Below are 17,248 nucleotides of genomic sequence, written 5' to 3'. Positions count from 1 at the left end.
ATAATTAGTTATTACAAATAGTTACTGTAACAACTAATTATGTATTTCTGTCGTTTTCCTATTGGTCTCTTTATCTTATTAAGTTCTTTAATTACGTATCAGCACATTATCTGAATAATATCTCCATCATCTAAATGGCAATCTGTTATCTTATCTTGGGGTTCCGAGTATACGATAGATGGCGTCACTAGCGTCTATCCTTCTGCACTCTTAAAAGCATTGGAGTGTCCACCCCCTGTATGCAATATGCATGTGCATAGAACGGGTTTTAGAATAGAAAACGATATTTGATGTTGCTTTCGTTTGTACTTACGTTGGTAGCGAATACTTATTAGTATTAACGGAATAAAAATGTAAGAAATGAGAATAAATTACATGTGTATAACTTAATAAGCGAGCTCAGTGTAAGTACCTGAGTGTACCTCTCACATCTGTAAAGAGATTGTCACATTTGCTACAGTAACAAAATGGCCGATGATAAAGTAGTCAGTGGTTCTTTTTGTGTAAACGGTGAAAAAGTACATCAAACTGGTGCTTGCAATGTAAATTTGAATTTAACAGACGAAGTCACCGCATCTACTGAATACATCGCTTGTCCTGAATTTCAATTTGCAGTAAGTATACCAAATCTTTCTTAGACTTAAATTGTTTACCAAATAAATTGAAAGTATTTAACATCGTACAAAGATGTGATTAAAATTCTAGTATAATGCGACCTTAATTTTTAAAAATATTAAATTCTAGCACATAAAAATATTATAATTCTTATTTCACAGTGTATATTTAAAATTTCAAGTACACACTTAAACGGTGTGTATTTACGGGATTATTGAAAAAAAAGAGTTAATGCATTCACTATTCTGTTTGTCGATATTTTTTATTCTTTACATTATTCTTCAAAATATAAAATATAAATTTCAGAATATCACCTTCGTACATAATATTTCATTATCCTTCAGGCATATATTACACTAAGTTATTTTTAATAGAAATAGGATAGAATATTTGGCAGAATAATAATACGTATTTTATTTACCATATTGTTGTATAATATTATTTTACGTTTTGCTTTTGTAGTTTTCAATATCTATGTAATGTCATTATTAATCATGGTACACGTAATTGTTAACTCCCGTTAAATAATTTTATGGCGGAAGGTGTTGTATACCAACGCTACTTAAATTTATTTTTTTCTAGTTTTAGTCATTCGTTTACTTCTACAGATAGCAATGGCTATCCTAAATTCTTTTTCCTGTGATTTCATCCGTCCATTATTACTCATCCTTGTACCTTAATCACTATACCTCATCCCTTTCAACCCTGACTTTCTGAACCACCAATACCACCTATATATAACACGCAATATCTTTTTCAAATCACTCTTGTTCCAAACAGTCTCGACATCATAGTCTTGCTCTAAAATCTATTAAGCTGTATTTCGTCTAAGTTTCCGTAAATTGTATTTTTATATTATTATATAAAATAAATGGATATATTATAATTACAGAATACAACAATATTATTAACATATACAATGGGTCACAGCCATAATCGTACACTTTTTAAAATCGCGTAACATTTTTAAAGTTAATCCAAACGACTTGATTTTTTTTTAGAAGCTAGAAGGATTAGTTTGCTAAGTGACGTGATTTGTAATTTTGAAAAGAAATGCACTTGGTCGGAATAGCAAAAAGAAAATAGAAAAGGTCGGTTTTTCAACTTTTTTTGTGGGCTTAGAATGAAAATTAAAAAACCCGTTTGGGTAATTATGCAAAACAGGTGTTTCCTCACCGATTTTGACGACCTTGAAATATATTGTCGGAAACATGATTCTGAACATCTTTTTCCTACACATGTTACCGCCGTTTGACCTTCGTTTCCGAGATATTCGCGAAAAACTTCTTTTGACTTACTCCGACGCAACGCATTCCACTTTTCAACTTGTCCCGGGTATTAGTATTGGTTGGGTCTAGATTAATGCAGGGGGCGCGTAAAGCATGGTAGCGAACCGATGTGAGTTGGGGTGTTGACAGGAGCCCCCACACACCCAACATGTGCTCTCGAAGGGACCCTCTTCCTAGCAAAAAAATTGTTTTAGAACCAGAGTCAACCTAATATGCGGCGGCGTCCGCACCGCTGAACAGAATCAGGGTGTTGACGGGCATCCGCAAGTTTCTGGTTAAAATCTCTAAACTCACATTAGTTCGCTATCATGTCCCCCCCCCCCCGCGCGCGCTAATCTAGCCACAACCAATACGAATACCTAGGACAAGTTGGAAAGTGGAATGTGTTGCGTCGGAATAAATCAACAGAACGTTTTCGCCGTGCGGCGGTAACATGTATAGGAAAAAGTTGTTCAGAATGTTGAGTTTTACAACATATCCAAAAATCATTGAAATCGGTGAGGAAACACCTATTCTGCATAATTACTCCCGTTTGTAGATTGAAGTAAGTTGTATACGTGTATAAAATTTCATGAAAATCGGTTAACGTAAAGATCGCAGAACAACGTCGAGAATCCCGGAAATTAGAAAATCAGCGATTCTCGACCTTATTGTGCGATCTCTAAGCGTTTATAGTTCAGAGCAACCTTTTCTATTTTTTATCAAAACGACGAATCATGTCACGTAACAAACTAATCCTTCTAGCTTCTAAAAAAAAAATCAAGTCGTTTGGATTAATTTTGAAAAAGTTATGCGATTTTAAAACGTGTACGATTATGGCTGTGAGCCACTGTAGCTATTTAAAGTTGTTATCCAAATGAAATGTAAGTTTATTTTGGGTTTGAATGTAACATTAAATTCAAATGTATCGCTGGAAATATTGTTGGCATTTCTGTCACTAATTCTGGTTCATCCAAGACTGATGGTAAACCAATAACAATTTTGGGTGGATAAGATCAACCATCTTGTTACTTCCGATGCGAGCACGAACAGGCCTTGCCCACTATGTATTTGCAAAATTCGACTTAAATTGGTGACCTGAATCTTGCGTACATCCTTTGTCGACATACTATGTATTATACATAGTACATTTACCATAAATCAATGTGTTGTAAATTTTTCACTTCAGATACTATGACAAATATTTGTTTTTACTAAAACATTATAAATGTTTTATATACTTTGTCTATTTTTGTGAATCACAATTTCACAACTGTCATAACTTTAGTTTTAATAGCAATGAGGATTAATAGGTGGGTTAGAAGGGACAGAAAATTATTTTAATTTAAAACACCTCGCCTTGCCACGGCTCATTTTATTCTTGTGCAGATTGACAATTTGACTCACACTGTGTTTCGCCTCGCCTCGCCTCATGCTGATTGTGATTGGTGAATTTATCCTCGAGAATATTTTGAGGAGGAGAGGCAAGGCCTAGTGTGAGTGGATGCAACATAAACTGTATAGGATGAGGTTCTCTGAACAACTGACCAAACATGTGAGTCGAGGCAAGCTGAAAACATGAAGAAGGGCAAAACCTAGGCGATAGGGGTCTAGATGTGAGGGAGAAAAGAAGTTGTGCCCAGGCGAGGTGAAGCTTAGAGAGAGCCTACCTTAAATCCTTTGGTGCAACAGATAATTAACAAGAACAAATATTTTGAGTATACAAAATATAGAAAACTATACGAAAATGACAGTTTACAATTTGTGTGTAATGGAAAGCAAACAACGTTTAAAGGGAGGAAAGGAATTACAAAAAATGTTCACGAGATTAGAAAATGTGTTTGAGATTACATGCTGTGTTGACATTTAAATAGATATGGTCCAGGCAATTGTAGTTTCCGTAAAGCGTATTTTAAATTTTTTTTATAAAATACTAAGAATTTCTTTATTCTGTTATTTTATTATTTTTTTAATGTGTTGCTTAATTAAGGTACTTGTTGTTTCAGACATCTGCTTGTTGTTTCTGTAATGGATACTATGGGCCATGTTTTGGCGAACCTATTTGTCCAACATGTCATGCGTTTTTATTTCCTAATGATATTGGTCTTCTGCAAGTTTCCGTCTTCAGTGAAGTACGTTTTTTATTATTTATATACATTGAAATATACAATCGTATCTACAAAATAGGATAAGGAATTGAAGGTTATACAGTATGCACAAAAGTAGACACAGAATGTCCACTGAAGATATGTCTGAAAATCGAGGTGATTCGTTTCCAAGATATTCGCGAAAAACTGCTGCTACTACACAATGTATTCTGCCGTATACCTACCTAGAGTACGCGTCCGTGGCAGCGTATGCGCCAGCATGGGACAAAACAAATGACGAAGCTGACCTTCGTTTCCGAGATATTTGCGAAAAACTTGTTTTGACTTATTTCGACGCAACGCATTCCACGTTCCAACTTGTCCCGGGTATTAGTATTGGTTGGAGCTAGACTAGCCCGGGGGGCGCGCGCCCGCTCGCGGGCGCGTAAAGCATGAGAGTGAACCGATATGAGTCGGGGTGTTGACGGGCATCTGCAAGTTTTCGGTTCAAATTTCTAAACGCACATCAGTTCGCTATCATGCTATACGCGCTCCCCGCACTAATCTAGCCCCAACCAACACTAATACCTGGGACAAGTTGGAAAGTGAAATGCGTTGTGTCGGTATAAATCAACAGAAATATTGTTAAGAGGGAGGGGAGGCCGTGGTAAAGTAATTAAAAATAAATCGGTAAAGTGTACTTTTTTTATGCACGATTACCACTGTATCTTTTTAACGCATTAATTGCCGAAACTAAAATTTTATATTTGGGGTCTTTTCACACCCCTCATAATACCCACCAAGTTTCATCTCGATCGGTCACCGGTCCCTTTCGGAAGTATAGTCCTATAATTGCATTGTAAATCTCTTATATCATTAATTCGAGGTAAATGAACTAAATTTTGAAACCCAGAAAGGGAGAATATTGATATCTTATAAATATTGTAGGTTTTCCCATAGCTTATGAGGCTTTGCAATTTGTAGACAATTGGTTTCCATAAATAAAATAGAGTACCTATATCGCTGTCAAGGTCGATTTGTGTAGATACATCTTCTCTATCGTGCTGTATCTTGATTGGACATTTTTTTTCTATGTTTGTAAGTATGCATGTTTACAAATTCTGCAACTTTTTTTTGATTATCCAATACATTAGGTCATTATAAGTATTTTGAGTAGAAGCGATATATCAAAATGTACTTACATGCCTGAAAAAGGAGCTCTACTGTTCAACTGTGTGGGAATAGGGATACTTAGCTTTAAAATTTAGCAGATTATTTGATGTTGAGATATTATTTGGTGGCTGACATCTAAAGACATTCCTTTGTATGGATTCTTTTCTTTTTTAACCTTTTTCGGTACTAACAAATATCACTACGGCTCAGAGTAATTATAGACAAGTAATACAAGCCTTTTAGTATATTGGGATTTGACATTCGTCACCATGACATCTGGTGGCGAAAGTAGGAGCGCTTGTTGGGTACACATCAATCCCTGTCCGTTCTCGTGCCGTTGCATAAAATTCCACTGGGCAGGATATGAATCTGCATAATCACATATACTTTGCATAGAAAGTAACATTTTCGTAAAAAAGTACATTATCGCATATACAACACATGTATCTTGTACCCATATCGGCGCCATCTTGACTAGGCCCCGCCCCCATGTCAGATCCCAATAGTCAAGGTGTGTATAAACAAGTTTTGTATTATTGATTCATCAAGTGTATTTTAAAACTTATACTTACACGCTTTTCAATATTTCTTTTAAGATAAATGGTATTTTGTCTAACATTAAATAAAGCAATGTGGAATCTATGATAAAACCCGTTTGCAAGAATACTCGTTTGCTGCGTTTCTTATTATTACAGCAGGGGCTTGAAGTTATTGCTCTGAACTAGAAAGCTTTTTTAAAAACGAGATAGCGACCCATACACAGGACAAATAGTCTGTGAGATGATGTTAGCACATGCTGCTTTTCTAATATGTTACTACATAGATATCTTCAGGTGTGCTGGGTGTAGCTCGACAAACGTTATTTTTTATTGTGCCCCATACACAGATGCTTTTGTAAACGGATTGTGTCATAGATTCCACACTGTTTTATATCAAGTATAAATACTTTTCATCCTAGGAGAAATATTCAACCTGATGGAAATGTAAATTTTTATCAAGGTCATTTGAAGGTCATATTTGTTTATGTTGGAAAATTTGTTATCAAATTGACCATAATATTATATACAAAAAGTAAATCATGTGATGACGAAATGTCGAAAGCAATGACTGACTTTGAAGATCGTGTTTCACCAATCATAATATGCGGCATTGAGAGCAACAACGGACTAACGACTAGCCCGGTAACAGCCCGAGTACTAACTCGGTAACGGAGAATAGGCGATCTGATAAATAGGGTTTAAATAGTATTTTTTTTGCAATCGTTGTTGCCAGTGCAGTGATAAGTTTTAGCTCTGATACTATTTGAAATACTTCCTAACGAAGACATAATTAATTTTCCATTTAATTGTAATAAGTAATTTTTTTATGTGAATTAGTACGTTTTTGCATTGAACTGTTTGATATCTTTATAGAATAGGGGTAAACAGTGTAGTTATTGGCCACCCGGCAGTGATTGGCCTTTATGTTAAAAAACATGAATATTAAGAACTAATGTACATTATGCCTTTTATAATGAACATATTCAGATACCTTGTGCTTTTATGCGTCGACTGCAATCATTATTTAGCTACTTATTATTATTCTACGTGTAAAAAATAGACAACATGAAATCAATGCTTGAAAACTACAGTGAAAATTGAATAGCCATACGGTTACATCAGACAATTCTTAGATAATTTAATGTATTTACTATATAACGAATATGAGAGTTATATATATATATATATATATATATATATATATATATATACAAGATAGGTATATAGACAAATAAAGGTTTAAACTTTATAAAATAAGAATTATTTATTCATTAATATTATAAATTATTGCAAAAATTATAGGTGGCCAACAACTGTAATGTAAATAATGTCTTAGAACAGTCATTGGCCACGAGGCCAATGGTTAACTAACAGTCATAGGAACAGTGAAACAGTTGTTGGTCACCATTCGCCATGCTTTGACCGTTTCTGTGCTGTGATATTAAAAGGTTATGTTTTAAAAGAAAATGCTTTAAATAAATGTAAAAGAAGGTGCAATACTACCATACTAGCTAATATAGAAAAGGTATTATAGAATATAATTTAGGAATTTTTGATTTTATACCATGCCGAAAGGAAAAGAAGGAAACAAATACGAAAAAAAAATTCAGAACAGCAAATACAAGAAGCAATAGATGCTGTGAGAAAAGGCATGCCGCAGCGGATGGCTTCTAAAACGTATGGTGTCCCACGGTGTCGACAATACACTTTAGAATAAGCGATGCATACGTAAAAACAACTCGAGGTCCTCCACCTGTACTAAGTCAGAGTGGAGAGGATAACTTAGTTAATTGGATTATTGAGTGCAATAAAAAAGGATTCTCTAAAAGAAAGGAGAATGTACAAACCAGCGTGAAACAGTTTCTGGATGAAACTGGTTTGAAAAATCCATTCCGGAACATATTCCTGGGAATGCATGGTATAAAAGTTTTTTGAAAAGGAATCCAATCCTCAGAGAACGATGTGCAGAAAGTGTCACGCAAGCTAGTGCCAATGTTACTGAAAACGACATTCGTAATTGGTTCAGCCAAATAGAGAATTATCTGCTGACAAATAAGTACGTACATATTTTAGAAGACCCAACAAGGGTATTTAACAGTGACGAGACAGCCTTTATGGTATGTTGTAAATTGAAAAATGTAATAACTCCTTGTGGAGCACGAAACGTCTATCAAATAGGTAAAGGAAACAGCAAGTTAAATTTAACTGTACTTTTTACATTTAACGCAAGCGGAATCACAACTCCACCTATACTCGTGTATCCATACAAGAGGTTACCTTCTCTAATTGCAAACTCTGTACCTGAAGATTGGGGTATTGGCTTTACACAGAGTGGGTGGCTGGAATACATAGAAAATATTTTTTACCCATATCTGAGGAAAGAAAAATTTCTCATTTTATTTGTGGATGGACACAGTAGCCATATCAATTTACAGGCCAGCAACTTCTGCTCGAAACTGGAGATTATTGTCATTTGTTTATACCCCAATGTCACTAGGATATTGCAACCAGTTGATGTTGCAGCCATTAAGCCAATAAAAAATATATGGAAGAAGAGTGCTTTGGAATGGCGGCAAGAAAATCCCACATCAATATTAACACTAGACAGAATGGTACCACTTCTAAAGAAAACCATTGATAAATTTTCATCAGATGGTCAAACTGTGAGAAATGGTTTCAAAGCGTGCGGTTTACATCCGTGGGACCTAAACGCGATAGATTATATAGGGTCACCGTTTTATCCTGCAACCCGCTCTCGCGCGAACAGGTAAAATGGCAACAGCGCCTCACGGATGCATTCTACTACAACCATGCACCGTCCCGGCGTTCGGAGAGCTGTCAGCGCCCGCTGGACAGCAGTAATGCCCGAGCTTCGAGAATTTTGGGATGGTCTCTTTCAAATTAACGTGGCAAAGAGATATTCAGAATTTTCCGGACCGGGTTGAAAAATTTGAGGCCTTTTTCGTGTAACTTTTGAACTATAAAAGATATTGGAATCCACTGTTGCGTCTGGGTTGCGGCTATTGTTGGGCTCCAATGTAATTTGAAGAAAAAAAATAATTTTTCCTATTTTATATTATTAGTACAGCTTATTGGAATACATTACTGCTACTAACTCTAAAAATGTGGGTTAGTTCGTTTTTGTTCTCAATGTCTCATAGGTACCCTTTCAAAATGAATAATACCACCCCAAGATATGTTAATGTATTTCTGAAAATAACTGAGATATTTTAGATCAGGATTGGGAATTAAGTGATCTTTTCGGTCGAGTTTCAGAAGCAACGCTCTCTTTCTCCCGCCGCGCTTCTTGGGTCCCGCGGCGGCCTAACTGCTTGGAGCGTCTCAGGCCCGTACCACGTGAACCGCGCGTGGCGCATTAGAGCGACATTGTATTAATAGATTTCCGCATCGTCCCAGAGAGCACGATTGTCGATACGTTTTTGTTTTGACAATGCGCCAATCGTGGTTCACGTGGTATGCGCGTGAGGTGGCTCGAGCTTTACGACAGTAGCGGGGGCCAAGACGCGCGGGGGAGAAAGGGGGCGTTGCTTCTGAAACTCGGCCGAAAAGATCACTTAATTCCCAAGCCTGTTTTAGATGGTAACGCTAAATCGTCAACCCTGTACAACACTTTGCCTAACAACGGGCTCGGTAAAACACAATTTGAAATCAGTTCGGCCGTTTCACATTGTCACTTCTGTGGGGAAAGCTCATTTCCGTGTCGTGAACTAGAGCTGTTCAAGTACCCGAAAAAAGCAAGCCGAGCCTAAAGCTGGGATTTCCAATGCGCGGCTCGCCGCGGTGGCCGCCGGCGGTCCCACTAGTGCAAGGAAGAAACAGATGCATACTTCTCCCTTGCACTAGTGGGACCGCCGCCAGCCGCGGCGGCGAGACGCGCATTTGTAATCCTAGCTTAACTCGGCTTGAACGACCGAGCCGAGCCGAGTACCTAGAGTCGCACGGAAATAACGTACGGCGTAAGCTATTTAGTGGTGGGGGAACGCCACCCATGCGCGCGATGGCGCTACAATGTCGACCAATCAACGCCAAGGTGGGAAACGAAACGGTGCCACCGTCAAACCAAGCCAAGCTAGGCAAGCCAGGCCAAGCAGCGTTGCCGGGGAATCGGTTGCCGATGTTGGTTGGCTGCGGCCTTGTTCGTTCCCCCACCGCTAAATAGCTTACGCCGTACGTTATTTCCGTACGACCCTGCTGAGTACCCGAAAGAATCGAGCGGCTTGAAAGAACCGGGTGGCTTGGATAGAACCAAGTAGTTTGAATTTTTCAAGCGGTCCGAAGGAACCGGGCGGCTCGAACAGAACCAAGCGGATTGAATTATTTCAAGCGGGTCGAATGTATATATTGTAAGTGCTTTGAGCAGATAGGTTAGGACATAGGTTAAGTATACCTAACCTAATTATAATATAGACTGCGGAAGTTTATGTAAATGCATATTTTTATAGGAATGACTTAAACAAGCGGGATTTTGAGAGAACTATGTCTCATCATTAAGAGGATATTAAAAATATATTTTTGATATTCCACATTTTGCATATTCTGGATATACGTTGTAAATTCTGCATATTTTTCATATTTTTTGCATGTACGGAATTTGTTTACAAATTAGTTTGCTGAACCTCACCTTTAAAATTTAATAGTTTTATATATTAAAAAGTTTAATAGTGTAATAGTTACATATATATTTAAAAGATTAATAATTTAACAGTAGATACAACAGCTTGATACGTATACTATATAGTTATTTCTGATAATAGTTTGATAATGCAGATACAAATTTACAAGAGGTTACATTTAACCTCTTTTTATAAAACTGTAGTATACAAAATCGTATTTAAAATAAACTTCAAAGTTAATTTTCGTTTAATGACAGAAGGGGAGAGGTGGCCCAGTTATGAATTGAGAAACAAAAACTAATTAGACTCGAGAAACTACAAAAAATGAGCATTTGACTGCTTATTCTTTATAAATATTAAAATAAAGTTTTTGTTTATTTTATTTGTTCACGTTTGTACTTGTTCTTTTCTTGTTTAGCCCAAACAAATCGAATTTCAATAACTCAACAAAATATATGCGGTGTATATGCCGAATCAATACAGTATATATAAGCACTTTCGAAGGTATTAGAAAATTCATATTATTTTGTTTCATCAATATATTAATCTACACATTCGCATGATACGTGCGTCATACAAACTATTATAAGAAATAATTATATAGTATACGTATCAAGCTGTTGTACCTAGTATTAAATTATTAAAGTTTTGAATATATGTGTAACTATTACACTGTAAACAAATTCCGTATCTGCAAAAAATATGATAAAAAAGCAGAATTTACAACGTATATCCAGAATAATGTGCAATATCAAAAATATATTTTTAATATCCTCTTAATGATGAAACATATTTCTGTCAAAGTCCCGCTTGTGTAAGTCATTCCTATAAAAATATGCATTTATATAAACTTCCGCAGTCTATATTATAATTAGGTTAGGTATACTTAACCTATGTCCTAACCCAGGCTTGGGAATTAAGTGATCTTTTCGGCCGAGTTTCAGAGGCGACGCCTCCTTTCTTCCCCCGCGCGTCTTGGCCCCCGCGGCGGCCCAGGAGCCTCGAGCGCCTCAGGCCCGTGCCGTATGAACCGCGCGTGGCGCATTGGGACGACACCCGTATCAATAGGTTTCCACATCACCCATGGGGTGCTATTATCGATGCGTTTTTTTTGTCAGTGGTATCCCCTGTAGGCCTATTCCACTGTGTCGCGTGATGAAAAATAGAGTGGAAAAGCGCGTTTTATTATCAAAATTTTAAACATGTTTGGGAACCTCTGAAACTCGGCCGAAAAGATCACTTAATTCCCAAGCCTGTCCTAACCTATCTGCTCAAAGCACTTACAATATATACATTCGGCCCGCTCGGTTTTTTCGGCCCGCTTGAAATAATTCAATCCGCTTGGTCCTGTTCGAGCCGCCCGGTTCTTTCGGGTCGCTTGAAAAATTCAAGCTACTTGGTTCTATCCAAGCCGCCTTTCCTTTCGGGTGCTTGGCTCGGCTCGGAAACCAGGTTTCGGCTTGGTTCGGATTTCAAGCCACCGGAATATTCAAGTACTTGAACAGCCCTATCGTGAACATATACTGACAATAATGAGAAATTAGATTTCGGTATCCTCTATTATGTGTTATTGAGAGTATCACTAGTGGGTGAGCGAGGCTTGTCGGACGAAAGAGCGTCTAAATATGATTACATTTGAACCATGTATTTTTAATTCCACGTAATCCGTTCTGAATTCCATAAATAATTTGTATAATTGGTACTTATAATATCATTCCGTATAGTTAACAATGGTTCAAATAAAATTAAGTTTAGATTCATTTTCAACGGCAAAACCTCACCAAATCATGAAGACCTAATAAAAAAGAGAAAACGTTTTCAGTGGTGAACTCCATTCTGCACGCAGCCCTTAACGCTCTGCTTTTCGATAGTTGTCGACTGCATGAAACCGAAAGGTTGGTAGGCGGTGAGGCACAAGGCAATTTTCGATTTCGCTTTGCTGTCAAAGATTAGGAAACTCGGATAATAGTTTCGATGTTTTCTAGTAAAGTATGGATGTAACATTTGTTATGTGATTTTTTGGTGTGCAAGCAAGCCGCCGACGTCAGGCAAGGTGTTAAACATACCCACGAATACCCGGTTAAGGCCTCGCACGGTCAGGCCCGAATGCGAATTCAGATTGAGTGAGACAGAGCAACACGTACCCGGTGACCGAGAATCAGTTGCGATAAGCTCGTTGCTCGGAATAAGACACTACTATAATTTTCAAGTATTCTATTCCTCATTGCATCTTCATAAAAGAAGTACCTGAGATTGGTTTAATTAAACTGAGTATACCTCAAGATATTCTAGTCGAATAATTTTTATATCGATTTGTCTCGAAAGAAGATGATTCGGAACCGAACGTAGGACTGAAGCGATGGCAGCTCATAGAGGGCGCTTGGCACTGCCAAGTTGTGTGCTGAGATAGGGACTAAATATGATGCCGCGCAGTCTTTCTCGCTCATTTGTAGTCTGTCTAATTCGCCGCGGCAACAACAGACCAAGTGGGAGGGATAGCGATTACCTTATTTCGAGCCAGTACCCCCAGTCTTTATCTCGGAACACTACTGTATGCTGTTTATCAACTTAGCATTATGTATCATTAAAAGTAGGGGAGAGTCCTGTAGTACCGGACACTCTAAGTTTTTGTACTATAACTTGGGTTATTGTTGGTAAAAATCAAATTTCACAAAATTAATTTGTAATGCAAATTGTGCTTAATAAAAGGGGACAAATCGATTTTCTAAAATTTTATTATTACGTCCAGAATTGCCGGAACATTCTGGACGAGAAGGGGGAGTTCTTGCCCCGTTGCCTCTAACGTAACCTAAACTCTAAAGAATAATGCCGTTCCAATGTGCGGCCGGCAACGGTCCCACTAGTGCAAGGGAGAGCAGTATGTATCTGTTTCTCCCTTGCATTAGCGGGACTATTGCCGGCCGTATATTGGGAAGGCCGTCCGGTTATGCCGCAATGGAGTAACTGTGCGGAGCGGGTGGATCGGCTTTGTCAGGATCGAGGAGGAAAAGAAGATGTTCGTTTCGTCTTAGGACCGTCAGCCAGACTCATCAGTAGGGCTATAGCTGACGGTCCCTGCCCTTATTTGTTTGTAGGTTGTTTATTTATGGCAATAGCGCCTTTACAATTTAAACCAAAAATAAACAATTGGTACGCATAAATTATTGAGTAGACTTATTTTGTCTGTACATTTCAGTCTTTAACATTGCGGTTTTGGTATTACAGGAATAGAGTAATCTAATACTTGTTACAATCTTAATTTGCGTAGTTGTACTATACAGTGCCGGCAGTATTTTATTCCCAAAAAGGCCATGGTAAAAAGGGAACTGTTTTATCTTTAATTCTTGGTTGCGAAAGGAAAAGAAAGAGAAAAAAAAAGAAGAAAGAAACTAATAATTCTAACTATGTATTACTTACAAAACTACTGCACAAGCGTTGGCTTGTGGATGCTGTTACGAGCAGACGGCGTTCAATATATGAGTTACCGCTGAATCTTTATTACAGTCTTATTGTTCTTTATTCGGACGGTTTTTAGTTTACTTTGGTTTTCTTGTACTATCGGATCAAGTTCCTTTCGACCCCGCTGGTGGGGATGATTGCAGAACGAACTCTCGTATCGCAGCAGACATACTCCCTTTCGTTCCTACTTACAAGTCGTCATTCATTCCTATTTACAAAACGTCATTCATTCCACCACACACACTCGTTCACGTAAACTAAGATGTACTGCCTTTGGGTGCATGGCGATACATTTAAGCAGTGCATTGAAATCCCCAGCTACAATGTAAAAATTGTTTGCTGAAATTACGTTTAACTTTAGAAACAAATTCTCCAACTCATTTCTGAACTTACTAGACTGACCTTTTTTTGCATATAATGTTGTCAGTATTAGGCAATTATTACTGGAGGTGTCTATGCTAATGGTGGTTGTTTCCAGTAGTTCCTGGTTTACAATACCATCCAATACTTTAAACCTGATACCATCCCTAATCAGTATGGCAGTGCCTCCGCCTAGTTTGTTGTCCCTTCTGTCATTCCTAATCATTTGGTAGCCTTTAAAGAACAAGGCGTGTTTATCATTTAAATGTGTTTCATTAAGTAGAACTATGTTAGGCTTGTGTTTACTAAGTAGTAAGGTTAACGCTATTCTCTTAGCGTTACTAACTAATGAGTTTACGTTTGCTGAAATTATTCTAAGTTTTTTTAACTGTGAAGTATTCCCTTGGATTTGTGGCTGCATTACTATCTTGAAAAAAGATTGCTCAAATTATTTATTTGAGCTAATATTGATTCTACTTTGGATGCTAGGATTTCTATTGTTTTCTCAAGCTTATCAGTTCTGTTATTTAAATTCAGTACTATATTATGTATAGATTGTGGAGTGTGTATGTTGGATATGCCCTTACGTGTTTCTGGTGCTTCCGTGCCTGAGGGAGTACCTTGGTTTGTTCCACCTAGAGCTGCTGCAAAAGATCTACCTACTTTCACAGAGGCAGGGTTCACTATTATTTTGGGGGTGTTTTGTGTAACGCGCTGTAGTTGTATTCTACTATTTAATCGAAATTCTTTAAATTTTGGACACCCTCTATATGATGCCGGGTGGCCTTCTTTTTGACAATTGACACAAAAGGGTTTTTTCCCAGTTTTGATTTCTAATTCTGCTTTAAGCTTGCACTCACCTGGCTTATGGGCTTCGTCGCATTTGACGCATCTATAGTTCATGTTACAGTTTGATGCGGCATGGCCAAACCTCTGGCATCTATGGCACTGTGCCTCCTGTTTTTTTTTAATAGTTTTTCCCATCTTACTACATGATAGAATACGTATTTAATTTCTTGAAGTTTGCTTAGGTTGCTACTTGGATCTATTTGTACTAGATACATAGGTAAAACTCTATTTTCTTTTTCTGCCCTACGCGTGTTGAATTTACTGACTTTGGTGAATTTGAGCTCCTCTCCACTGAGTTTATCTAACTTCTCTAGAATCTCGTTTTCTGAAAAAGATTGGGTTAGCCCTTTCAGGAGGTATGAGTGATTTTTTTTCACTTTTGGTGTATATGTATAAAAACTTGTATTTACACTGGTGAGGAGCTCCTTCACCATCTCAAAATTTTCTACTGAGCGCAGTTGGATAACATGTTTAATATTGTTTATACGTTTTACATGAAATTCAATGTCCTTTGATTTTTCTTTGATTAGTTGGATTGATTCTTTTGGATCGTGGTAAAGGATATTGATTGGGGGTGGTTTTTTGAGAGGATTACTATTTCTACTAACCACTGTGTCTCTTGACGCCTCCGGACCATGGGATTCTCTCCTGCTTGGTGACGTTCCCGCTGGCTGTTTGAGTGATTGAGAAGTCCTCTGACTTTCTTTTTTTTTTCAATTACCCAGGTTCTTCCTCTTCATAATTTGCCGAGCGTGGAGCTGTTACGTTGCTACAATGCAAACTACTGCAGTTCTCCCCACCTATGCTATGGTTAGCAACGTAACAGCTCCACGCTTGGCTCTGACCCGGTGCCCAGAATTGCGAGGAGGTAAAAGCGGCTCCGTGTGCACCTCTGGCCTACACGGTTGTCTATTGAACTCAGAACCCGTGCGTGCGAGAACATGTATGGTCAAGTAATCAGTCCTTGTCCTACAGAAGAAATTGGATTTTCGATGTTCAAACGCCTTGCTCAGGATTTTTGCGTCGTTTCTTCCAGAGCCTGAGGACAAATGTCCAGGCGAATGTTCTCACGCTTGCGGGTTTTGAGCTAAGTAGATAACCCTGCATGAGCGAGAGCGGCACTCACAATTAGTCTCCTTCGTTCATTCGCAATCTCTCTTATTCTACGTGTAAGGTAATAGAGGCAAGCCCAAAGGACTCGGAAAGTCTGATGCGTAGGAAAATCTTTTATTAATGTCTTCACATTTCAACCACATTTCCAGTTCTAAACAAAATATATTTACAAACTCAAACTAAGCACTGATAACAAAACCAAACGCTTAACTATTACATACATTCATTCCGTAACATTATTCACACATCACATATCTCAGAGTACAGTAAATTCTCGTTGTAAGATCGTCAGATATTGTTCGTTGTATATGTCATCATCTCTACCCCCACCACCTGGGGGTATCCCCCTCGGAACCAATCCAGCATGATAGGCGACACAAATTGACACAAAGCAATCATAAAATACAATACCTGCCGGCAACTTCTTTGTAAAGGGGCGATCCCACGCTGCGTGGCTCATAAGGGAACACCGCCAATCCGCACTCACCGATTGGAACGCAACTTTGAGGGCTTGAAGTGACTCAAGACAAGAACAACGGTGTGTTTCATTCCGGCCCTTAAGAAATAACTATACTCCAAGTCATTTTAGAAGGAACCTGCCGACCGACGAGTTTAGACCGGTTCTGCGCATGTTGGCGCCCATTGGCTATGCCACCACCAATGGTCTTTCGGCTGCGCGTCCGTTCTGCGCCGAAAGCATTGGCGTGGCGCCACTTTCGTATATACCGCGTGTTTCGACTTTTTGTCGGATTTGATTGTCTCTTTTTTATTGCAAATGTCTGTTTAAGAATAGTTGACGAAAATGTGTCACAGATGTAAAAATACGGGAAATGCAATCAAATTCGCGGTTCCCCATCCAACAAAATAAAAAAGGAAAGGTAAGTAACTGAAATATTATAAGTAACTGAAATATTATATGTAACTGAAGTATTATAAGCAACTGAAGTATTATAAGCAACTGAAATATTATAAGGATAAATATTAACCTGAAAGGCCTGAAAAATGTATACTTTAATTTAATTGGAAACGTTTTTCTTACAGATAGTTCACTCTGGACAAAGAAAGATTATTATCAATATTTACAATGACAAGAAAGCTCAATTTCCGGAGATGAAATACAAAGAAATAATAAAATTAGTGGGAAATACTTG

At 37.9% G+C, this 17,248-nt stretch overlaps 3 protein-coding genes across 5 annotated transcripts in view; 2 read left to right on the top strand and 1 right to left on the bottom strand.

Annotated features, from left to right (window-relative positions):
• Positions 1-17,248, bottom strand: part of LOC143369726 (meckelin) — a 292,527-nt gene that overhangs the window by 194,168 nt on the left and 81,111 nt on the right. The gene's annotated exons all lie outside the window — the stretch shown is intronic.
• LOC143369795 (uncharacterized) overlaps positions 1-17,248 on the top strand; it is a 281,266-nt gene that overhangs the window by 203,365 nt on the left and 60,653 nt on the right. The gene's annotated exons all lie outside the window — the stretch shown is intronic.
• Morgue (modifier of rpr and grim, ubiquitously expressed) overlaps positions 230-17,248 on the top strand; it is a 35,674-nt gene continuing 18,655 nt past the window's right edge. For all 3 annotated transcript variants that reach the window (XM_076814092.1, XM_076814091.1, XM_076814090.1), the window contains exons 1-2: positions 230-614; positions 3,890-4,015. In XM_076814092.1, the coding sequence (XP_076670207.1) occupies positions 468-614; positions 3,890-4,015 (273 nt within the window). In that variant the 5' untranslated portion in view covers positions 230-467. The remainder of the gene's footprint in view (positions 615-3,889; positions 4,016-17,248) is intronic.

This window comes from Andrena cerasifolii, chromosome 6 (assembly GCF_050908995.1).
Source record: "Andrena cerasifolii isolate SP2316 chromosome 6, iyAndCera1_principal, whole genome shotgun sequence".
In the NCBI taxonomy this organism is placed as follows: Eukaryota; Metazoa; Arthropoda; class Insecta; order Hymenoptera; family Andrenidae; genus Andrena; species Andrena cerasifolii.
This window is presented reverse-complemented; position numbering and strand designations above follow the sequence as displayed.